Raw genomic sequence first — 15,431 nt, 5'->3', positions numbered from 1 at the left:
GACCTTTATTTGGACCCCAGGCCATGTCGGGATACCAGGCAGTGAATATGTTGACCGCCTTGGCCAAACAGGCCACCAGTAAACCATCTCTGGAGATTGGCCTCTCGGAGACCGATTTGCGAGCAGTCTTCCATCGCAAAGTTTTCGCGATTTGGGACACTGAATGGCACACCCTGAGCACACCAAATAAACTCTGTGCTATCAAGGAAATGACGAATGTGTGGTGGTCATCCATGCGAGCCACTTGCAGGGAATCAGTTGTCCTTTGCCGGCTCCACATTGGCCATACGTGGCTAACACATGGCTACCTTCTCCATCGTGAGGACCCACCTCGGGGTCGCTGTAGCTCCCTTCTGACTGTCATCCACATCTTGCTGGACTGCCCAATTTTAGCCAATCTGCGGCAAACCTTTAACCTTCCCAGCACTCTACCTTCGGTGTTGGGCAATGATGCCTCAACAGCAGATTTAGTTTTACGTTTTATTCATGAGGGTGGTTTTATCGTACCATCTAAGGGTAGGCATTTGGCCTTCTTTTTGGGACCTCCACCCTCCCTCCCTTTTAACTCTCTCAACCTTTGTTTGCATTCGTTCCTCTTTGTGTTTGTCTCTTCCCTACATGTGTTCATCTCGCCTTGCCTTTTTGTGGTGGACATTTCAATGTGTTGCAGTGTGGCTGGCTCATCCACTTTTATTCTTGTGATCAGCCAGCCCAGACCATCCGCACTATGGTTTTAATGCCTTTTTCTACTTTTCCTTATGGTGTATGATCTCTCTGTTTTTTGTTCATGCCATTCGTTTTCTTTTTAGGTGTGGTTCCACATTCCTTTTCCCCCCTTTTAGTTTCACAACTGTACTTTGGGAGCCTTCTTTGCGTCTGGAACAAGGGACTGATGACTCTGTAGTTTGGTCCTTTTATCCCTCAAGCCAACCAACCAACCATTGATGTCTGAAATACTCCTCTGTGATACAGACAAGAAGGAGAGTGTGTCAGCAATTAAGTCACTGAAGACTAAGGACTCTCAAGGTTATGATGGAGTGCCTAGCAGAATATTAAAGTACTGTGCTGCACATCTTAGGCCTGTATTTAGCCATATTTGTAATTTTTCCTTTAGGAATGGCAAGTTTCCTGAGCGATTAAAGTACTCAGTAGTAAAGCCACTTTATAAAAAGGGAGAAAGGGATAATTTAGATAATTTTAGACCTATTTCTATGCCATCCATGTTTGCTAAAGTTATTAAAAATGTTGTGTATGTAAGGATAATTGATCATTTTATACCACACAATTTGCTATCAAATGTACAGTTCAGCTTTAGAAGTCATTTAACAACTGAAAATGCTATATTCTCTTTTCTCTGTGATTTACTGGATGGTCTAAACAAAAAGTTTCGAATGCTAGGCATTTAACTGAGCATTTGATTGTGTTGATCACAAAATATTGCTCCAGAATTTGGACCATTACAAAATATGGGAAGTAGCTCAAATTGGTTCATCTCTTACTTTAGCAACAGACAGCAAAAGGTCATTATTCACAATGTTGAGAAAGGCTGTGATGTGGGGACTGAGTGGAGTACAGTCGAGGGGGGTGCCCCAGGGATCACTGTTGGGGCCACTCATGTTCCTTATTTATATAAATGATATGCTCTCTAGTACTACAGGTAACTCTAATAAAATATTTCTGTTTGCTGATGACACTAGCATGGTAGTAAAGTATGTTGTGTGCAACATTGACTTGGTTTCAAATAGTGCAGTTCATGACCTAAGTTCATGGCGTGTAGAAAATAAACTAATGCTAAATCACAGTAAGACTCAGTTTTTACAGTTTCTAACAAACAATTCTACAAAACCTGGTGGCCATATGATTAGTGGAACTGAACAGTTCAAATTTCTAGGTGTTCAGATAGATAGTAAACTGTCATGGAAAGCCCACATTCAGGATCTTGTTCAAAGACTTAATGCTGCCATTTTTACTGCTCGAATGGTATCTGAAGTGAGTGATCATTTGACATGAAAATTAGTCTACTTTGCTTATTTTCATTCACTTATGTCACATGGTATTATATTTTGAGGTAACTCTTCCCATTCTAAAAGGATACTTTTGGCTCAGAAATGGGTGGTTCAGGCAATAAGTGGTGTAAGTTCAAGAACCTCTTGTCGACCCCTGTTCAAGAGAGCTTATCCCCAAGAATAAGCAGCTTTCACTCACGTAATACTCAGCAGAAATCAAACCTGCATTTGGATCAGACTTTCTTAACTCTTGTGCAGAAAAGTGTGCAGTATACTGCTGCATCCATTTTCAATAAGCTACCACTCACATTCGAAAACCTTAGTTGTAATTCACGCACATCCAAATCGAAACTGAAGTGTTTCCTCATGGGTCATTTTTTTCTATTCTGTCAAGGAGGTTCTTGAAAAATTAAGCTGTTTTTGTTGTATTGTTGATTGCATTTACTTAAACTTATGGACTGACTTGTTTTGGGTTCATAAACATTTATTTTTATCTGTTGTTACTTTTATGTTGTAATTTCATGTACTCACATGTTCCATGACTATGGAGATTTGCTCCTCAATTTGGTCCTACGGAACTTGACATGTAAGTAAATAAAAAAAAGTGCTCCCTGCAGGCTGTGAACAAAGGTACAGACATATGGAATAGGTTCCCAGATATGTGAATAGCTCGAAGACTTGACATCTAAATCGACATCTATACTCTGCAAACCACTGTGATATGCATGGCAGTGGATATGTCCCATTGTACATGTTATTAAGATTTCTTCCCATTCTATTCACATATGGAGCGTGGGAAGAACAATTGTTTGAATGCCTCTCTGTGTACAGTAAGTATTCTAGTCTCATCCCTATGTGAGTGATACATAGGAGGTTGAAGTATACCCCTAGAGTCATCATTTAAAGCCGGTTCTTGAAACTTTGTTTCTCGGAATAGTTTATGGGGTCTGTTCAAAAAATTGTAGAACACTTGTAATTTTGCGCCAAAGGTGTGTTGGAGCAAAATGCAGTTAGCATCCCTGCACACACCTAAGTTTAATGTGCAACAGGTGGAAGTTTCATTGTTGTATGTCTGTTAGTTATTGTTCAGTGCTGTATTGAGTACAACATTGGATCACACAGTTCTCAAATTTCAAGATAGCAGAGTTAGAGGAGCAACACGTCTGCATTAAATTTTGCGTGAAACTCAAGAAAACCTTTACAGAGACACAACAAATGATGCAGGACGCCTACAGTGATCAGTGCTTAAGGTGTACTTGGTGTTATGAATGGTTCACATGGTTGAAAACTGACCAGACAGAAGTTACGGGAGACCCTCTCTCAGGACACCCTTCAATGTCTACTGATGACACTCATGTCAGGACCGTCAACAAAATTGTGCGTGCCAATCAAAGATAAACTGTCAAAGAGATTGTAGAAGATGTAACACTTCAATTGGACCGTGTCATGAAATCCTGAGACAGCATCTTGAAATGCGTCATCTTGCCACCAAGTTTGTCCATGGCTCATGAGTCAAAACCTGAAAAACCTTCACCTCACAATCTGTGAAGAGCTTTTGGATTGCACAGATGAGAACGAGATGTGATGAGACATGGGTCAATATTTATGATGTGAGACCAAGGTTCAATCTTCATAATGGGTCACAGGAAAGGTTCTCCAAGGCCAAAAAAAGCTCATCAGGTCAGGTCAAATGTCGAAGTCATGCTGGTTGACTTTGAAGGATGAGCTCATGCCACAGGGACAAACTGTTAACTGATGGTACTTTTGGGACGTGTTGTGATGCCTGCAAGAAAATGTGAGAGGGAAATGGCCTGAAATGTGGCTCTTGCATCACGATAATGCTATTGGTGCATAACAATTGCACAAAAAACAAAATCACTGTGCTGCCTCATCCTCTGTACTCTCCACACCTGGCACCTGTGGATTTTTTCTATTTCCAAAATAGAAAACCCAATTGAAAGGATGAAGATTTGCAGTGATAGATGAGATAAAAGAAAATTTACAGATGGCGCTTTGCGCATTCCAGCAAGAGGTGTACAGGAGCAGTGTATCAATTGTGGAGTAAAGCATTTCGAAGGAGACCATGCGCAATAAGTAATAGCTAAGTGTAGAAAAATTTTGCGGACAAAGGTCCAGAATTTTTTGAACAAACCTCGAACATCTATCTTCAACAGTCTTCCAGTTCACTTCCTTCAGGATTTCTGTGACACACTGCCAAAAATCAAACAAACCTATGATCATCAGTGCTGAACTTCTCTGCATACATTCAATACCCGTTTAGTCCTATTTGGTATGAGACCCCTACACTTGAGCAATATTGTACAGTCAGTCATGTGAGTGATTTGTAAGCAATCTTCTTTGTAGACTGTTTGCTCTTCTCTAGTATTCTACCAATAAACCAAAGTCTAGCACCTGCTTTAGCCACAAATGTGCCTCTATGATCATTCCATTTCATATTCTTATGAAGTATTACACCCAGCTATTTGTATGAGTTGGCCGATTCCAGCAGTGACTCATTGATATTATAGTCATAGGATAGAAAATTTTTTTCATTTTGTGAAGTGCACAATTTTACATTTCTAAACATTTGGAGCAAGTTGCCAATTACTTCACCATGTTGAAATCTTACCAAGATCTGACTGAATATTTGTGCAGCTTCTTTCAGATGGTACTTCATTATAGATCACTGAATCATCTGCAAAAAGACTGATTGTACCATTAATATTGTCTGCAAGGTAATTAATATACAACATGAATAGCAAGGGTCCCAACACACTTCCCTGGGGCACACCTGAAGTAACTTCTACATCTGATGATCCGTCCAAGATAACATGCTGTGTCCCTCCTACTAAAAAGACCTCTGTCCAGTCACAAATTCCACTTGATACCTCTCGTGATCGTACTTTTGATAATAAGCATGGGTGTGGTGCCGAGTCAAATGCTTTTTGGAAATTAAGAAATACAGCATATACCAGAGTGCCTTGATCCAAAGTTTTCAGTACGTCATGTGAGAAAAGTACAAGTTTCACATGTTCAATGTTTTCAAAATCCATGCTGGTTGGCACGGAGGAGGTCATTCTGTTCAAGATGCCTCATAATGTTTGAGCTCAGAATATGTTCTAAGAGAAACCTGTTGTATTCGGTTAAAGATGATCTTGGCGTGAGGAAATGTGGTGTGTACAAGATTCCTTGTCAGTGTGGGTCAGCATATATATGTCGCACTGTGCAAGAATGCTGCGATGAACATCAGCATCATACATGCCTTTGTCAACTGGAAAAGTCGGCAATTGCAGAACATTGTCTGAATACAGGACATAGCATGGTTTATGAAAAGCCACTTGTTTCAGTTGTCTTTAGTACTTTGGTAATCATTGTTGTCCAGGGTGTCTTATCATGCCCACCACTAACAAAACTGTATTTTTCCTAATTAATTGTTGGATGATTAGAGCCTTCATTGTTTATTACAGTGTGACTGAATTTACAAGTGAACTGAGGTTTTCTCTCAAGTTTTCAGTTACATCAGAAGATGAGTCTGGTGGGTCCAATTACCTATTTATGCCCACCGCTGGTACTGTATCTTGCCCAAACAGTCTTACATGCAGCTTCAATTTCTATCTGGGTTAATTTGAGTTTCTTGTTTACTGTGAAAGATACACTACCTCCATTTCCCATTTGCGTATCCTTTCGATATAAACTTAAATTTTTCCCCAAAAATCTCACTGCTATCAATTTCAGGTTTCAACCAGCTCCTTGACTAACAGAATCCAGTATATTGCCATTGATGGCAAGTGTTAATCAGGGACAACATTATTGTCAGGAGTGCCTCAGTGAAGTGTGAAGTCACTGCTGCCATTTTTTAAGTACATAAATGACCTGGCAGAGGCTGCAATCTGCAGCTGTTTGCTGTTGATGCTGTGGTGTTTGGGAAGATATCGTTGGGGAGTGACTGTAGTTGGATACAAGATGACTTGAACAATATTTCTAGTTGGTGTGGTGAATGACAACTAGGTCTAAATGCAGAAAATTGTAAGTCAATGCAGATGAGTAGGAAAAACAAACTTATAATGTTTGGATACAACATGAGTAATGTCCTGCTTGACACACTGATGTTGTTGACATATCTGTGCGTAATGATGCAAAACATTATGAAATGGAGCTATCGTGTAATGATTGTTGTAGGGAAGGTGAATGGCTGACTTCATTTTATTAAGAGAATTTTAGGAAAGTGTGGTTCATCTGTGAAGGAGACTGCTTGTAGGACACCAGTGTGACCTGTTCTTGAGTTCTGCAGAACCATATGGGATATGTACCATGTCAGATTAAAGGAAGACATCGAAGCAATTCAGAGGCTGGCTGCTAGATTTGTTAGTGATAGGCTTGAACAACATACAACTATTGTGGAGATTCTTCAGGAATTTAAATGGGAATCCTAGGAGGGAAGGTGAAGTTCTTTTTGAGGAATATTAATGAGAAAATTTAGAGAACTTTTATTTGAAGCAGACTGCAGAATGATTTTACTGCTGCCAACATATACTTCACGCGAGGACCTCAAAGATAACGTAAGTGAAAGTAGGTCTCATATGGGGGTATATAAACAGTCTTTTTTTTTCCTCGCTCTATTTGCGAGTGGAACTAGAATGAAAATAACTAGCAGTGGTACAGGGTACCCTCCGCCACACTTCTTATGGTAGGTTGTGGAGTATGTATGTAGATGTAGATGTAAAAGACACAAATATATAAGAAAAAAGCAAGCAAACTGTCTAAATGTAGCTGTTGTCTCAAGTGATCCGCAACATCCTTTGCGATACCTATCTCTTTCATTCTCTCCCTCCCCCAACACACAGAGGAAGAGAGCAGCAGAGGTAGTATTTGGAGGTTGATGAAAATCACTTGACAATTCATGTAATTAAAAATAATGGTACTTTATGTACTGTACGTATTCCAATATACTATGAATATTACTGAATACATCCAGCATACTTAATAACTGTTTTGTGCTTCTTGTGTCATTTCTATACTTTGTTTAATGGTATGCAATGTTAAATGTGAGTATAAATAAAACTGTAATAGTTCATTAAGATAGTGTGTCCTTGTTGAGTGTTTTGGGGATTTTTTTTTCTTTTCCAAGAGAAATATGTTTCTCAGTTTTAGCCAATTCCTATGTTTTACGTATGAGTTTCCTATACATAAAAGCGTCTATATTCAAACTAAGGAACTTGCTTCAGAGATCCTCAAAAACTGTGTTTGTAAAGTTAATATTGATCTCTTCAGTATTGCTTGCTCCATTTTCATATGTGTTATTTTACTTCAGTTATGAATAGATTTTCCCCTCAAAAGTATTTTCTTGCTGTTTACACGTCTGCATACATCGCCACTTGCAAGTCCATTACTAATTAGTACTAAAGATTGATACCAGCATACATAGTTCAATTTTCATTTTCAGCTCCTAAAATTTCATTTGGACATGAGTTTTAAAAAGTTGCCCTAGTATAAAACTTTTTGGTATAGTGTATGCATCATACACAGTTTATGATTTTATTCTAAATAGTGGTTACTGATTTTGTAATACTAACTGATTCAGCTGTTCTACCAAAATTGTGAAGTTACTCTTAACAAAAATATGTGACACATTTAGTCAATCAAAGGCCTTTGGCAGTTCAGTGAATACACTACAAAGTTTTCCCTGTTCTTTCAGTACTTTGATTATGTGTGTTGTAAAACCTGATATTGCTTTTTTGTGACTCTATCCACTTTGAGGCTGTGCTATGTACTGTTCAGTATATTATATGCCAGTGTGGTTCTGCAAATGGTGATGTATGAGATGCCCATAGAAAGGCTAGAATAAGAAGTATTGTGTAGATCAGTGGGAAAGGTTTTGTACCTTGTCTACCAGGAGGCAAAATCAACAGGGAAAGGAGTGGGGAACTAGAGTGTGTGCTACGGGTGTGTATCACATAAAATTACAGAGTTTGTATTTATGATTGAAATTTCATTCAAATTTCACTTTATTTTGTTATTTCCACATCTTCATGGTGAAGTATGGTATTAAAACCATTCATGTAATTTATAGCCCTTGAGAGCTGCTAATGAGCCACATTTCTGATAGCATCGTTGAATGCTTTTGCCACATAATTTACATTTTTGGTGTTTAAACCACACATATTTGCTCTTCCACTGCTGTAGAGATAAATGTGCCATGTATCCCTCAAATACTCAACTTGCTGGGCTGCAACAAAACAACAGTATTTTTTTTTTATGTGTACAAGCAAAAATGTACTACACATAATTTAAGGATGAAAGAAAATAACTCACCAGATAGGACACTGAGTCACCGATAGGCACATAACTGAGACTGAGAATACTCCTAGCTTCTAGGTGAACCCTTCTTCATGGATATAGAGTGCATACATGCCTGTATAGCTACAGTGCCCTGGCTGACTATATTGTGTCTGCACTGCAGCTTGACAGTGATGAGCAGTCGTGTCAGATGGAGTGGATGGGGGCAAAATGTTGGCATAGGAGGGAGGGAGGGTAGGGTAGGGTAGGATAGGGAAACTGTGGCTGACAGCCGCAGGGTATTGGAATGTGACACTTATGAGCTCATTCTCACTACAAGCAATGAGAGTTGCACACCACATAGTTATGTGATGGAGTGAACTGAGAAGGGGGGGAGAGAGCAGGAGATGAGGTAGACTTTGGAGAAGAGAGTGAAAGTGCAGGAAACCAGAACCTGGGGCAGTGATGGAGGTAGGAGTGGGGCAGGGTCTTGTAGGGATTGAGGCCAGGAGGATTAGGTGATTGGAGGATATGTTGGCAGGACAACTAACTTCACACATTGTGCATTGTGTGTGTGTGTGTGTGTGTGTGTGTGTGTGTGTACCCAGCACACAAAGTATACAATCTGACATTCTAATGGCTGTTTAATGTACATTAATGAGTCAGATAGAGGAATACTTCAGGAGAGAAATGAAGATATTTTGATATTCGTTTTCCACTGAGTTACATAACATTGGTTGGGAGGTAGTTACATTATCAATTGATAATTTCCTCTCTAACATAATATGCAATGTGCGATTACAATAAAAATAAGCTTTGCTACCTGGCATATGACACAGTGAGATCTTGCATTTGCTGAGAGATATACAGGTGAATATTGTCATTAAGCAAAGACACCCCTTTACTGACCTTGCCAAGCTTTTTGTTTGCAGTTGCTTGACAGAGTTGAGTTAATATGTCACAAAAGTATCAGATTTAATTGTGTTATCCTGGAGTGAAAAATCCACAAGCAATGCTCCTTGCCTATCTCAGGCACAGTGCATGTGATTGATTGGGCTGAAGTTGCGTGCTTGGACTTCACTTCCTTTGGTGATGTTAAATGCTTCCAAAGCATTGATTGTAATTTTCACTCTGGTCTTGTAGAAGACATCCATTTTTCATCTTCAGTGACAGTTTGTCTAAAAAATTCATTACCTTTATTACTTACTGCAGCACTCAAACGACTTCAAACTACTCATTGCTTGACTGGTTGTGTGCACGTAGTCGGCAGTTTAAGTGAACATTAGGATGGGGATTCTTTAATGCTGTAACCACTTTTTTACCATTCCACCACTCAATGTTCTCACCACAGACTTCACTAAGTTGCCAATGAACTTTGCATGTTTTATACTATTTTCCACATAGAAAGTGAATCACTGCACATATTTCACCCATTGAGATTTTAAGTTAACTGAAGCATTGTAAATAAGCATGAACATACATAAACACTCATTCTTCTATTATATTGTCTGTAGGTAACCAATAGATACGTATACTCAACAGATGTACCCAGATTGCTGACAACAGTTATGCATTGGACATAAAAGACATGCCTCATAACACTTCTGTTAACACAAATATTTTTCATCGCCCATCTCAACACTGTTTTTTTTAAGTGATACCTAAGAAATTACATTGTGCAACGGAATTAAAGGATCACTTCTTTTAACACTGTAATTCCCACCCTCTGCAACACCTAAGTTTTAAATTAGGCTTGAAAGTGCATACAACTTTCCTCTCTAGTGGTACAAATACATGACACCCTGCATTCACCCTTGGGCTCAGCGATGCTTAAAATAGCAAGGTGTTGACATATGTGAAAAAAGAGCCACAGCTCAGAAGTTCATGTGATGTGTAAAGTGGGTTAATGATGTCACATTGGCACCAAAATTCACCACAATTGTACCCAATGCCATTGTTGACATGTCGTGTGACACCCCCTCTTACCCACATTTCACCCCTTCTTTTGATGCCTGTGTCATGAGATGTTAGAATCACGACACACAGTGTTGAAATCATGTGGTTTACTTATGGGTTGAGAAAAACATTCCAAACACCGCTCAGAATCAGCATGAAAAGACCTCAGGGAGTGCTATAAAGGGCATCAATGGAACTACCCCTTTCCCTGAGGTGTTGATTCCCACACATTTCATGATGGAAAATGACAGCAGTGCAATGAACAACAGGAATACATTCTTGACAAACTTTGACATAGCTGAATCATCTTATTCAAAACAAAATCTGAACATGATCTGTATCAGGAAAGAGTACTTAATGCATTTTTATCTCTCCTATTTCGTGTCCCCCTGTGGTGTTTTATGCAAGGGGAGGGGATGCAACATTGACACACTGACCAAACTCCCAGTTCGGCAAAAACCCTCAATGGCACGTGCCCACCTTTATTGAGAATTGAGAAACATACGATCCTGTTGTACTGAAACAACCTGTAAAGTAATCTGTGGTGCCTGGATGTAAGCAACTCATTGACACCGCTGCAAATCAAGTTACCTGCCTGCATGCGCCTCAGACTAGATTATGTGCTGTTTCTGTACACATTCATTTTTAAAATTGTCAGTAAAAGTGGATGGGTGCCACTGAGGGTTTTGCCATACTGGGGCCTCTCTTTTGTTGACAATTACAAGGGTCCCTAAACATGATCCTTTAATTCTGTTGCACAGTGTATTTAGTGCAAGGTGTTTCTTTCTTGAATAGTATATGTAGTTGTCATCATGGTAGGGAGGCAGTATGCTAGAGTACTTATTGCTACAAGTCAGGTCAGTATGTGGGATATCAGTTCCTGTGTGAACATGTTCCCTTCTGCTGTTAAATAATCTTGCTTAAAATTAGCATTTGTAAATGAAATATTTTTGCTACTTTTTTGTTATTTCTTTATTAACTCATAATGGTCCCCAAGTGGGAATGACTGGTAAAGTCTTTGAGTGTGTCACATTTATTGGCTAGCATTTCCAAATGAATGTGAATAAGTTAAACAGCTAAACAGAGAGAAAGTTGTAGGAAGATTATTATGATAATATGCATCATGAAACTAGTTGCTCACATCCGAAGCAATCACAGTCATCTCCAACAGCCAAAGACAGTAGCATTGTGTGAATGTGTGAGAGTTCTACTTCTGAGGAAGGAGTTTGTCCAAAAGCTTTTATATTTCTAGCAATGTGCTGCAAACTTTCTGTGTCTTAACATAAGTAATGAGCACAAAAAAGAAGACTACTTAAAGCTGATGTTGGTCCTCATGTGTCTGTAAATGAGATATGACTCATTGGAATAGTTCCCCTTGTCTACATTTAGCTATTCACTCTGCAAGCCACTGTACAGTGCATGGTAAATGGTGGTCCTTACCATCACTAGCAATTTTTTTTACTATTCTTTTTTCAAATTGAGTGAGAGAAAAACTGACTGCCTGTACACATCTTATGTGACCTACTCTCTCTCACCATACTCTAAAGATATATATGTGAGATATGTGGTGATTGCAATGGTAGTGTCACATAGTTTCCCACAAATATTAGCCCTCTAAATTTACTCAGTCTAGTTTTGAGAGTGCAATGTCCATCTTTCATCCAAAGTTCCCCAAGCATCTCTTTAACTTTAGCGTATGCACTGTACTAATCTGCTCCACCTCTAGCTGCACATCTCTGAATGTGTTCAGCTTCTGCTAGTATACTTTCTTGGTAAGGATTCCAAATGCTGGAACAGTATTACAGAATTTCCTAGGATGTTCTGGTAAGTCTTTCACCGGGATATAACAGTGGAAACTATTGTAGGCTTTGCATGTAGCACTTATTATAGGTGCATGTAATTAAGCTACTTCTGTCAATTTCCCCGCATTCTCTTTTGTAGCATACTCTGCTTCCACAATATTCTCCAATTTGCATCACTAAACAAAGTTGGGTGTTTGGCATCTTTCATTACCATACATGATATATATTTCTTTAGATTGCAGTTGGTGGTGTCTTTCAACTGAAGCGCAGTTGTACTCTGTTGGATTTGAAATAAATTTTCTCTGTTCACCTTCATGTAGGTTGTTTTGGCTGTTTTTCTTTTTGACTAAACACATATACTATATCAGCTTTCTTGATTACTTGGCTCTTGAAAAAAATCGAGTTTGTTTCTAGCCAAGAGCCTAAAACATTTCTTTTGTGTTTTGTCAGAAAATGCATTCACAATTGCTTAACAATGCAGTGTGTCCTTACCATTGATAACATATCAGTCTTAATTGACGTGCGACAAAAGCCCATGACCGTAAGCATGGCCGTGGGGATGATTTCAGCTGGTGGGAAACAAGGGTTATATTTTCACAGTTAGGCCATTGTGAAAATCAGTCATCACAATGACCATTGTGGCAATATACTGTTACAAAGTGTGTCATTCATTCCCATGATTCCTTTCAGTTTTATTTCCTTTAGTCTTTAAGAACAGATTAAAACAGTTTTATGTACCTGTATATAGTTGCATAAGTCAATGGTATGCATTTGCATGGTTGAGTGGTGTAACTGAGATTATCATTTTAGCAATTTTCTGTTATCCATTTTAACCTCTCTCATCTGAATGATTGCTTTAATCCAACTGCCACGTGCTATATTATCAGATTCTTGTCATCATCCTTTAATGTAATTTTTATTGCTTTCTCATATGTTGAGAGGCATGCTTTTGAAATGCATGAAAGTTTTTCTGATCAGGAAATTATGAGCGATCAGAATTATCATATTCAGTCAAGGTGATGGCATGTGTATTGCTAACTATCCAAATTTCCGTTACTGTCATAATAATTTTGTCTATTGTTCAGTGTCCACTTGGTGCTATTTCTGCACTCCAAGAAAATTCCTGGCACAGTGGCTCAAGGGAGTAGCTGAATCAATAGAAATCGAGTGACATAAACTAGTGTTAATCACTTTCTGTTTAGCTACTAAACAACGCCGTGTGTATTACAGCTATGTTGAAACTGGAAATGACATGTGGAATTAAGTATCATTGAAATGTTTGTGTAATTGAGTTTGAAAACCTCTTATTTTTGACACATTAAACTTATTAAACACTGATTCCTCTACTAGCTAAAGACTGAATTAACAGTTTTTTATTATGATCCTGTAGGCTTACACTTGTATGAAGCATGTGTACTTGTAATAAAGGAAACATCCTGAACAAAAAACATTCACTATCATGTATTTCCTAAAGACAAACTATTTTGATCGGACTTTCTAACACTAATTATTTCAAAGAAAAATTTAAAAATATAATTTAATATGTAATTATTAACATTGAAATTTATTTTCCACTAGGTGTAAATCACGCTATAGAGTTTTGGGCAGACTTCTTTTAACTTGATACCTGAATACCAAGGTCCTTTTCCAAGGATGTTCAGTTGGTGAGATATGTTGTGGGTGTCTATATTTCTATTTTACGTGCTTTGAATTATCTTTTGTATTGTATATTATTATTTTATTTGCACTACCTTAAAAAAAAAGTGAAACATTCAGAAAATGTGGTTGGATGTCAGTTTAACTTTGTACACATACACATCATCAGCACGTATGCAAGTGATGAGAGTTGCAATTTTCCATGACGGGTAGACTGGCTACCCTTGAGCATTAATGTTCATGTTTAGTGTTGTTACCAGGCCTCGTACGGTATATAAGGGGCATGAACAGCATCAGATGTTGCGTGATCTCTGTGAAGGTCACAAAATGCCACATACTTGTATGAGACAGCATTATCAGAGGCTGGCACAGTTTGAAAGAGCCCTCATTGTGGATCTCCATTTGGCCAGCTGGTCAAGTCATGTGATAACTAGATGTGTGTGGAATTTTAATGTGATGATGGTGGCCAATGTTGGACAGTTGGGGAATGTGAGGGGAGACCTACTTCTTGTCAAGGTTACAATCAACCACATCTTACCACCAGGAGTGATGATCACCATGTAGTAGGCCACACACATTGTATCCCTTCACATCTGTGCCTGCCATCCAAGAGCAAGTCACGGACTCCCTGCAATATTCTGTCAGTCCACACCATTTGTCGAAGATTAGCAGCGGCTGGACTAGGGATTATCATTTAGTGTGTGGGTTGCTGTTAACACCACAGCAAAATGGCTGTGTTTGGAGTGGTGCCATTCCTGAGCATCATGGACTGCTGATGATTTGTGTTTGGCGATGAATCACCATTCTGCACTACACCAGGTGACCACCCTCAGGGAGTGTGGCAGCAACCTGGAGAGTGCTCCCATTCTTCCAGGCTTTGGAGAGCCACAGTGGTGTTACGATGTGGGGAGCCATCAGGTATGGCTTTGGGTCACACACAACTGGTAGTGATTGAGGAAACTCTGACAGCACATTTCGTGTGTGACAGCATCGTGGTGCCATTTTTCAACAACGCAATGCTGCCCACACGTGGCATGCATCTTTGGAAATTGCCTACCTGATGTTGCGGTATCCGTGTGGTCAGCAAGATACGCAGATTTGTCTACGTTAGGATGTGTGGGGCCAGCTCGGGCATCAGCTCTGCCCCAGTTCTGGTGTCTGGGATCTTGAGGACCAGTTGCAACTTTTGTGGGGAGTTTGTCTCAGAAGAGGGTACGATGACTTTATGACATTCTTCTCCACCAATTCTGTGCACACATTCAGGCCAGAGGGGCTGCAGTGTCGTACTGATACGTGAGTTGGTACAGCCAAGTTCTCTGTCAGTTTTTCCCGATTTTGTAAGAACTGCAATAACATCGCATACCCTCTCAACATGTGAACTTTCATTTCATTTCCTCCTCACCCTCTGGGTACTTCCCTTTTTTTTGTTAAGCAGCAGTGTATGTACAGAGGTGTAAAGGTTCAGATGCCTAGACTTTTAAAATGTTTTCTGTTCTCCGTACTGTTGATACAGTTTATAAAGTCCATAGTGTACTATCTGAGCAGTGCGTCTTGAAATATACACTGTCTATCTGTATAAAGTACAGAAAAGTGTGGAATCTTGCTTATTATTGTGCAAAATATGAACTTATTCATAGACAGTCAACAGTGCCATAAAACTGTTGTGGCATAAAGTCGAGCGTCAGCACACCAGTCGGGAATGAGAGAGAAGAGATGGCTGTGAAAAGATGTCAGC

General features: G+C 39.2%; 2 protein-coding genes across 2 annotated transcripts in view; one reads left to right on the top strand and one right to left on the bottom strand.

The window, feature by feature from the left end:
* Positions 1-15,431, top strand: part of LOC126175133 (uncharacterized) — a 338,937-nt gene that overhangs the window by 17,634 nt on the left and 305,872 nt on the right. The window lies entirely within an intron of this gene.
* Positions 7,997-15,431, bottom strand: part of LOC126175134 (aspartate aminotransferase, cytoplasmic-like) — a 75,199-nt gene continuing 67,764 nt past the window's right edge. Inside the window, exon 8 of the mRNA XM_049921689.1 lies at positions 7,997-8,232. Within this exon, the coding sequence (XP_049777646.1) occupies positions 8,090-8,232 (143 nt within the window). The 3' untranslated portion in view covers positions 7,997-8,089. The remainder of the gene's footprint in view (positions 8,233-15,431) is intronic.

Source organism: Schistocerca cancellata, chromosome 3, assembly GCF_023864275.1.
Source record: "Schistocerca cancellata isolate TAMUIC-IGC-003103 chromosome 3, iqSchCanc2.1, whole genome shotgun sequence".
In the NCBI taxonomy this organism is placed as follows: Eukaryota; Metazoa; Arthropoda; class Insecta; order Orthoptera; family Acrididae; genus Schistocerca; species Schistocerca cancellata.
The sequence above is the reverse complement of the archived record's forward strand: the minus strand, read 5'-3'. Positions and strand labels throughout refer to the sequence as shown.